A 10,188-nucleotide genomic window follows, 5' to 3' on the forward strand; every position below is an offset into this window, starting at 1 on the left:
TTTTGGAAATCATAAATTATTCTGCGCTAAGCGACATCTTTCTGTCGTATAGTCACGTCGCATTCTGTGTGGATCACTATAAAGCTCATGATAAGTTCTATTGCTTTTGCCACTGTTGTTTTCGCTGTCGCACTCTGTGTAAATAGGTCTTATTTATTATAAGGAATACAATAATTTTCTTAACTATTTTGAAAATGAAAGCTATAAATATACCTAAATATACTAAGAAAGCACTCCAAATACTATATTCTATTTTTAAGCTTATACCTTAATACTAATACTTTTGTAACATTGTCCAAACTGGTAATTCAGTATAAATGACAAGAAGGTAGGCTGATAAATATACATTAGAATATGAACCAGTACAAACGCATTAAATTTAAATTAATAACATTTATAAATAGATAATAAAACAGTTATTTAATAAATTTATATACATATGTTTTCCCTTCTAAACAATAGCATGCATATTTTACTCCATGGATATGTATAGTACGTGCATAGTGCGCTCTCTGTTAATTCTCTATAAGTGAATTGATTTATACTGATCTTGAAAATATTTTTAGATATTCTTTGGATTAATGGTTGTAATGGCCGCTAAACTATGTCGACTTACCACTTTTGTAAGGGCTTGTGTGTAGCCTCTCATGATAAAAGCCTTTGATTCTCGGATGTATTGACAATAATATTTCACCCACACAGACCCAATAGCTCCTGAAAAACAACACAAAATGAGTCACAATAATAACACAGATAGGTGATTTCAATAAAACTGTTTATTTGTATAAGGGGATAATACACCTAATCTTTATTTGTATTTATGTAGCTCAGGTAATTTTTGTAGCATGAAAGACTTTTGCGTGCTATATTTATTTATTTGTTTATGTAGCGCTTTCTTTTCACAATGCAAAGTGCTTCTGCCCCTGGTCAATGTGTTCACACTATCAAATTTTATGCGACAAAAAACTGTGATGCCCATATTTGGGTGTAATATGACATCATCACGTCCATATATGGACACATTACTTTGAGTGTGGACAGACCTTTAAGTGTTGCTGCTGTAAATGAACAGGCAACCCCACCAGCCATATTGTATCTAATTGTGGTAATGTGAACTAACCTTTAATATGTTACTCCGTTTATATTTGTTGTGTGAAACACAGTTAAGTTTTTTGCTATAAGACAGAACGTTCAGTACATAATAGATTATACTAAAAGCACATTATTTTAACTTACGTTTCTCCAGAGCGTAAAGATACCCTTCCATACATGCTGTGCTTTTCCTCTCCTGGGGTTTCTAAATAATTTGAAAGGGGAAAAAATTATCAATCTACATACTGTATATTCAAAACTGAAAGTACAGTAATCTGAAGACACAAGGGTATTTGTTGTTGATTTATATTTGGATTAAATAAAATAAAAAATTATTAGAGATTCAACTTACTTCCATCATCTTGTGCATAAGCACCTCAGCCTCATTGTGAGTACAATCAAAGTTCTCCCTTGTCTAGAAAGACAAAACATTTTTCAAATGATAAAATATATACTTTTGATTACGTATCAAAGTGAAATAAAGAATAATATATTATTATAATTATTATTATTAATGCTTCTTTTAAAGACAATTGGCCATCAGATAGACACGGCTGTCTTACGGATGAGTAGACATTAACCGAAACAAGCATAGCAAGGTTGAGCACAAGTTCCTCTAAATTTGAGTACAGGTTAGCCAAAGTGGGTAGGGGTTAGCATAGGTACAAGTTCGCATGGGTACGAGTTAGCCAGTGTTGAGCACAAGTTCACCTAAATTTGAGTACAAGTTAGCCAAAGTGGGTAGGGATTGGCATAGGTACAAGTTTACATGGGTATGATTTAGCTAACACCCAATTTAAAATCAAATATAGTAGAACCCCTATAATTGACGAGACACTTTTAGGACCAAAAAAAGTGTCCCCTTACTGTAATAGGGGTATCCCTAGAATAGGGGTTGGCCGTAGTGTTAAGATACAATTTCCCTTAATTTCTGGGATATCCCAAAGGAGGGGTTCTACTGCAGAAGTAATTTAAACTACTTATTAATGTTAATAATTTAAAATGTTTTATTAAAGAAAATTCAGTTGAACTGAAGGGAGATATATACTGGGATGAGATGATCTGACGAAAATTTAACTTCACTACATCTGACTTCAACCCACAAGGGAAACCGATCAAAAACATGATTACTCATGCACTGCACGCTGTATTCCTAGCTGCTGTTATTTTAATAATAACCACATTTCCTGTCCTGCAGTAATGTTCCCTGGGCTCTTCTAAGGGATTTATTTACTGGGGTACCGTACATTATAGGAAACTTGGGTTTAAATGCCGGGGTAGAATTTAGCCTCTAGATGGTAATAGAACTAGATAACGCATAGGATAGGAGTAGGCAGAATGAGTAACACATGTTGTTATTTTACTTAACTGGATGATCCAATCAGACGTATGCCTAGAGGAATAACTTGTACATTACACCTGTCTACCTTTGAATGATGCCCTCAATGAGCCGAAAGCCCTGTCCTGACTACCAAATTTTATTCGACCAAAACATGTGACATGCCTAAATATGGTCATGATGACATCACATCATGACCATATATAGGCACATCATGACTATATATGGGCATACAGCATTTTTTTGGTCATAGAATATTTAATAATCAATTACATTTCTTTTATTTTTTAGTTTAGCTGAATGCAGATAGTATCTTTAAATCAAGTATGTTATAAATATATGATAAGTGAATATCATACTTGACCTAAAATATTATTGAAGGTCAACCTGTAGGCCTACTATAACTACTACCCTTTTTTTTTCATCCAAGAAGAGAATTAGCAAGTACCCTAGTTCTTAATGGGTCATTCAAAATTCTGTGCATACGGCATGAAAATGTAAACCATTCTCATCAATGGTGACACACAGGATAACGGCAATCTCTAGATGAATACGAATAACAACTGAAGCATAAGATGAGGTCAAGGTCATGATCTTGTTACATTTCAACCGACGATGAATCAGAATTGTACAAACATGTGAAACATTATGAAGACATCCCATAATGAAGTCTGCATAGCTTTGACCTGAGAGTTTGGTCGAGAGGAAAGGGTCATGCTTCTTGCGCTGTAGACCCTGGTTCAAACCCGGCCAGCGTCGGGATTTATTTGAAGCCGGATTGCTCTGTTCCTCGAATAAACATTCGGAAGAGAGTTAGGCGGGAAAGGGACAATGAATCCGGTATAATAGTCCGTACCAGAGCTGCACTGTGGCTGCCGCACAGCCAAGCAAAAATTTTTAATTTCAAATATTTGGAAATATTTGGAACTGGACAAAAAAAAAGTAAAATTAATTTAATTTCTTATTTATTTATTTATTTGGAAGCAGAATTATTTCCAGTGGGTTTTTTTTAGTGGTAACTGGGTAGTACACCAGGAGACAATCATCTACTCCTTTCTTATATTATACTACATTATTGAACATGCTCATAGGCCATACCTGTACCTATCAAAATAATTGTTATAAAGTTATCAAACACATTCAAGACTAATTCCTTTAAATATCAAGATTATTTGGTAATAGACCTATTGATTTTTAAATACATTTATATTTAGCTTTGAGAACACACTACATATGATGTCCTCTTGACGTTATATTTTTGAAATGCAAGGACCGAGGATGCCATTGTTCCACCTGAGTTACACCCTCGTCTATGCAGGACGAGGCATACCAAGCCCAGTATTGTGTCGCATGAGTTTCACTTTCAAACAGTTTTGAGGCATTTCATGGTTTACATTGTGTTCATCATGTTTTCACTTTCTGTTTCATTTCCTTGAATGCCTTTGTTACTTGTTACTTAGGTGAGAACTTTTATATTTTGTTTAGCGAGGTCTACTTTTGAAAGATCTTTTGAGAGTGAATTACTATACAGTATATTTAATTTTTCTCACTTAGCAAAATGGTTCTACCAAAAGCATCTAGGAAAAGGAATAAATAAAATTCTTAAAATAAAAATAAGGTGTTTAATAAAAAATATTTTATGTACCATCAAAATTCATCAATACAGTAAGAAAGCTGTAAGTAGCACTTTCATATACACAGTACATTTCTTCAGGTGAATGAAATTTGTCTCTAAGTGCTACTTTCTGCTTTATTACTGTTTTATGTGTTAGACTAGTACGGCTCATCATATTGTTCATCATTAAATCTAATAGTTAATCATCCATCAGTCTACGAATACAAAAGGTCTCAGTGAATCTCCACCATTTCCGCTATCCTGCGCCATCTCCTTCATCTTTCACATCCCGAATCATAATTGCATAGAAATGTCAAGTAGGGATAGAAGTTACGCTGTTCTACATTCAAAATTTACCAAGAATAACACCTGTTCTTTCCACTGGCGCTAGTGAACTCCTTCAATCCACCCCAATTTTATTTTTAATGATCGTGGGACATGTGCCAAGCTCGTTTACATCGACAAGCGTGACATTCGGATCAAGGCCTGGGAAATTATATACTGTCTGTTTAAAGCTAATTAACATGAAAAACATAATTCAATATTATGAATTACATATGTTACTAGGATTCAATTAATTATTAAACTCTGTCCACACACATCATCAAATTTTATGTGACAAATTTGTGTGACATTCAATATGGGCATGATGATGTCATATTATACCCAAATATGGGCATATCACATTTACTTGTCACATAAAACTTGTTAGTGTGGACTTTTACAAGAGCATTTCCTATGTTCTTTGTATAAAGCCTTAAATGAGCCGGTTATCAGAGCATTTTTATAGTAAAAACTTTATGAATCAGCAAAAAACTAAATAGTGTGAATTTGTAATGATGAGTTTGAAGGACTTTATCTAAAAAAAAAGCTGTAAAGGCATAAAATTTGCCAACTTCAATATAGCATGTCTTATGTTTATGTTACCTTCTGTATTTTTTGTTGCAACTCCTGCATGTAAGGTTTAAATTCTTCTGAGACCTCATATCCTGCATTTAAAAAAAAAAGAAAAACATAAAAAAAAAAAAATGATAACAGTATATTCTTTGCTTAAAGAATATCTTTGTAAGTATGTGCAGCATTTGGTACCCGGTGCAACATTGATGTTTTGAGATTAAGTGATTTCTGTAAAGCAACAAATTGAAACAGTAAATGCTATTATTAAAAGCAAATCCCATTATGTTTATGCATTATCACATAATATTGCACTTTTTAAACTAAATTCTTACCACTGTGATAAAAGGTCAGCCAACTGTACATAAATCCTAGGAGCTGTGGGATTAATAGAAAATATAATTACATTAAAACTAAGATTAATTACATTTGACATGATACAGCATTATTTACTGGTCCAATTCAACAAATCTGTGAGGTATTTGCATCATTAAAATCTACACTACAGCCTGATTAGTATCAATTAATTAAAAATAACGAAAGTCTCAAGGATATTATCTAATCTTGTCATGATTAATCATTATCATGATTAAGCAGGTCATCATTTTTGTTGTATGTCTTCATTAAAGTGAGTATATACTGTTCTCATGCAATAGTTTAGACACTGACACAATAACCTTTGAGTTACTAGCACTGACACTTAGGGTAGTAAAACTAACACTTATGTTACTAGCAACGATACTTAATTTACTAGCACTAACACTTACCGATAAGTTACCGGCAACATTAGCTAAGTTATTAGCATTGACGCTCAAATTACCAGCATCGACACTTGCTGGTAAGTTACTGCCACCAACAGCTAGGTTACCAGCATTGTGAATAAATTACCAGCACCAACATGTAGCGGTAAGTTACCGGCAACAACAACTAGGTTACTAGCCTTGATGCTCAACTTAATAGCATCGACACTTACTGGTAAGTTACTGCCACCAACAGCTAGGTTACTAGCATTGTGATTTAGCTACCAGCACCGACATTTAGCGGTAAGTTAACAGTACTGACAGCTAAGTTACTAGCATTCATGCTTAAGTTACCAACACCAACATTTATGTTGCTATCTGCGATGTTGCTTAAATTATTTATTTCTAAAACCACCGTTATTCAGCAATAATAATGGCTGTTGTATGAACAGATATTGCCTGTCAACCTAACAACATTTGACCCAACTATTTCTGATGAAGATAGCTGTCAACAATACTAAAGTCCTAGCAGACAAAAAATATTGCATTCCAAACTATATAAATAACACTGCTGATTATGTTTACCTTGCTGTGCCTAAAATTAAATCCTTTTTTCTCAACCTCCTCCTCATCAAGTAGCTTATAGCTTGTTCTTCGTAGAAAGGGCATTATTGACCTTTTTAAACCAATCAAATTTGCCAAAAAACACCAGAAAATCTATGTACTGTCCTTAATTCACCATCAACACAACTATTTTCCTTAGAACAACTCCATGAACTCTATTACTGTACAACCAGACACAGACTGTCTATAATCGTCGACTTCACCGCACGGAGGCAGGAAATACCTCTGACATTACTAATCACATCAAAGGACGTACCAACTAAGCACGCACCTCGACTCAATCGAACAAGACTGACTGACAGTCAGTCAATCAGAATTCGCACTCAAAATAATGCAATATTATTCTGCGTTCTTTCAGAGGTGCACAAGGCAACATGCGCTGGTTTGTGTCACAAGGCTGGTGGTGTTGGTAATTGAAGATGTGATCGTGGCTATAGGGAGTAAAAGTACCCTGGGCCTATACTAGATATCAGGTCTGATGATGTATTAAATCGGCTTCCTGTTTGCATAATGACTATTAGAATCAAACTTGCTAGATAGAATCGAACTTGCGTTTATGTACTGTTTATGTACTGTATAATGTAACATAATTATGTAATATAATTTTCCTTTTCCTTTACATCCAAAAGCAAGTACACTTGCCACTTACAGGATGGAATGATGATATAAACCATGCCTCTTATTGAGCCCCTAGGGATCAGAGTTGGTCTTAGTTGTGAGAAAAATGTTATGACAAGAATTGAACCCAGAACACTGGGATTAGAATGCAAGCACCTTAACCACTATAGCTATTCAACTCCATGAATACATGAAAAGATTAATAAATGTAACTGAAAATTACATGAATGGATAATTAGTAAAAAAAAAATGGATAAAATTAGATAAAAATTAATATAATAAATTAATGAACAAATGAATAATTTATTACAAACAAGTTTAGAGAATGAAAACATAATGAGATAGTATATTCCAAGGTTTAGAAAACTAAATACCACCTTCACCATCTCATCACTATTCATCATATTTTCTGATAGAAGCATTTTCTACGTTCTAACCATGTCTTGGCATATTGAATTTTACTATGGCGTTGCTGTTCAAGAATTGTGCTTAAATTCAACTTAGCTACGAGTTGTAATGTCATGTTTTATGTGTTCAAGTAAAATGAGTCATGCTCACATAAATTAAACCCTATTACACATTCTAGGATTTCCTCCAAAGCTACTAACTTTAGTAATCATGCTTTTCGTTCATAATGAATAGTATAGATCAAACAATCGAATGATTTAAAAAAAAAATCAATCATCAATGTGGTTTCAGTCATTTCGGAAATACTTTAAAAAACAAACAAATAAAATCACTAATTTTACAATCATCCAAACTATAGACAACATCAGGTAATAAATTACCAATGATGACAATAATGATGATGACGACGATGCTCATAGAGCTTACAGGGTTATCCTCTTGCTCTCAATTTTGTGTATTTATGTACTTTATTTTTTTGTTTTGATGTTATAATAATGAGGGCAATAAATAATAAACAAACAAACAAACAAAATAATGATGGTGTTGAAAGGTAAGTTTGTAAATTTACTGTAATGATAACATGTAAATGTGTACAAAAGAAATATAGAGAACTCTCCCTCCATGTAAAGAACAGTTTTGGTCATTATCAGCTTAGTCTCCAATTACAGCACAGTTAGACAGTTGTTCATTTGGGACCACAGAAAATTGGTCTTTAATTGGAGGTGATCTTTAATTGGTAGGGTCTTTAATTAGAGGGAGACCTGTTTGTATTAATCAAAACATTCATGATTGAAGTAGAAGTGGTTGGCGCATCGATTGTGGCTTGGACTCCCAACCTTGAGATCAGGGGTTCAAAACTCTCGCTGTGCAAGTCACTTGTGTGTTTGGGCAAGGCACTTTATCTCTGTTTGTCCCTCTCTACCCAGGAGTATAAATGGGTACCTGGTAGGATGTTGTGGCATTGAATGTTCTAGTTTCGTGCGCTAAAGAAGTACGGAACGAATAAGGATACTCCCCAGGGAGAAGAGAAAGTTGCACTTTGTGCTGGTTTACCATTGTACGTTATTCCGTGACCAGGGGTAATAACACTCGCGCCTTTGATCATTCAATTTGGAATTGGCGCCTTATAAATGTTTGAGTATTATGATTGATATGCCAATGATAAAAAATTCATGATTACTACAGAACAATCGAAGATGCATGCACGAACATTGTGTAACATTTTTAATCATGCTGAATATGATGAATTGCAAAACTGAAACAAACACTACACTTAATGTGGTACACATAATGGTCAAATGCTAATTAATGATAAAAAAAAATCATAAAAGAAATGATTACAACAATAACTATGAGGCGAGTAGTGGAACATTTTTGTGATGGTGAAACTGATGACTTGTAAAACTGAACCTCATAATTGCTGTTATCCATTCAATATTAAGACAACCAAATTTTAATTATGCTAATAAAAACTAAATTCGAACTAACACCCTCTAATATTCTAATATTAATACATAAATATGTCTCAACGAAGAACATTTTTTTATCATAAAGTCCTTAATTGTCAAGGTTGCCAGGAAGTCAGCTATAAGTGAGTGAAGGTTGAATGAAGGTCAAAGCATGGTCAAAGGGACACATCACTCAATTGACTCACCATTGAGCCAAAAAGCTAGAAGAGAAAACTCCATCTAAACTACTTAACATTCTAACCCTATTTAACAACCCGTCCAAAATAATATCATTCATAGAGGGCAGTAGTCACTTCTTAAATGTAAATTATAGCTTTTGTAACTACGTTCAAACAAAGATAGAGGGCGGTATTATAAATTTGAGCTATGTTGTTCACCTCAAATGTACTCAAATACAAAACCACAGGGCCATAACTAAATGCTCCAAAAATGCTAGGGTAATTACTGCAAAATTATACATTTTCATTGAAACAATACTTGCATAAAATTTAAAATACATACCATTGTATAGAAAATAGTTTTAAAGAATTATTTTTTATCACAGATTTCTCAACATTAGAATAACACAACACCAAAATTATTGAATGCAAAGCTTATTATTGACTCTGAAGGGGCGATCCTTGGGAAATAGGGGCTATGTGCCCCCGTTCCGTGCTTTAAACATTGGACTGCTTTCTCTGGTTTACCCCTAGTGAATATTGTACAGATTCTTACCGTTTCAACAAACTCAAACTTCTTCCTCTCTTGAACTTCTTGCAGGAGTAATACGTACTGCAGAGACGCCCTGTGGAAATTCCTACGCTCCATGTCAAGGGCAGCATCCGCCTAAGTAAATGATAAACATTTTAACAACATTTAAAGAAAAAGACCATTCTCCAAATTACATTAAAACATTAGTTACATACGCTGCTAGACCGCCAGGCTATGTTATACTACAAGGCATCGTTAGTTTATACTGTACTGTAACAGTGTACTTTGACACTGTACTGTTACACTATATACCTCATAGATTCTAGGCATTTGATTGGTTAAGAAGCGGCCAAAAGACAGTACTATTCCCCCCAAAAAATAGTACTGCAGTACGCTAGGAAGCAAGTGCTTTTATAGGTCTCGTAGAATCTATGTATGAGACATGCAAAACAAATGTTGACTGCTCTAGATTTGGTTACAGTGAAATCTATTGCCTTTCGGTGATGTGGAGACAGTAACCCTCGGGAAGGTAGGCTATAGTCTCGATACCACCTCGGGTTAATAGATTTCACCATTCTCCTCATGAGCTCTCAATATTTATATACTATAGTAATATAGGCCTACTGCTATACTACTGTCATGACACTAAAGGGCTGTTTATACTTCAACGATAACGATAAAAAAGCTATAAAGCGATTG

The 10,188-nt window shown here is 34.2% G+C and overlaps 1 protein-coding gene across 36 annotated transcripts in view; it reads right to left on the bottom strand.

Annotated features, from left to right (window-relative positions):
• LOC117122754 (rho GTPase-activating protein 26-like) overlaps nucleotides 1-9,618 on the bottom strand; it is a 44,711-nt gene extending 35,093 nt beyond the window's left edge. For all 36 annotated transcript variants that reach the window (XM_033268462.1, XM_033268499.1, XM_033268497.1 and 33 more), the window contains exons 1-6: nucleotides 9,514-9,618; nucleotides 5,276-5,318; nucleotides 4,974-5,035; nucleotides 1,445-1,507; nucleotides 1,237-1,297; nucleotides 617-714 (exon numbers count right to left, since the gene is read on the bottom strand). In XM_033268462.1, the coding sequence (XP_033124353.1) occupies nucleotides 617-714; nucleotides 1,237-1,297; nucleotides 1,445-1,507; nucleotides 4,974-5,035; nucleotides 5,276-5,318; nucleotides 9,514-9,606 (420 nt within the window). In that variant the 5' untranslated portion in view covers nucleotides 9,607-9,618. The remainder of the gene's footprint in view (nucleotides 1-616; nucleotides 715-1,236; nucleotides 1,298-1,444; nucleotides 1,508-4,973; nucleotides 5,036-5,275; nucleotides 5,319-9,513) is intronic.
• Between the last annotated feature and the right edge of the window lie 570 nt (nucleotides 9,619-10,188).

This window comes from Anneissia japonica, unplaced genomic scaffold (genome assembly GCF_011630105.1).
Source record: "Anneissia japonica isolate Jap-2015-1 unplaced genomic scaffold, ASM1163010v1 scaffold288142_len361356_cov169, whole genome shotgun sequence".
In the NCBI taxonomy this organism is placed as follows: Eukaryota; Metazoa; Echinodermata; class Crinoidea; order Comatulida; family Comatulidae; genus Anneissia; species Anneissia japonica.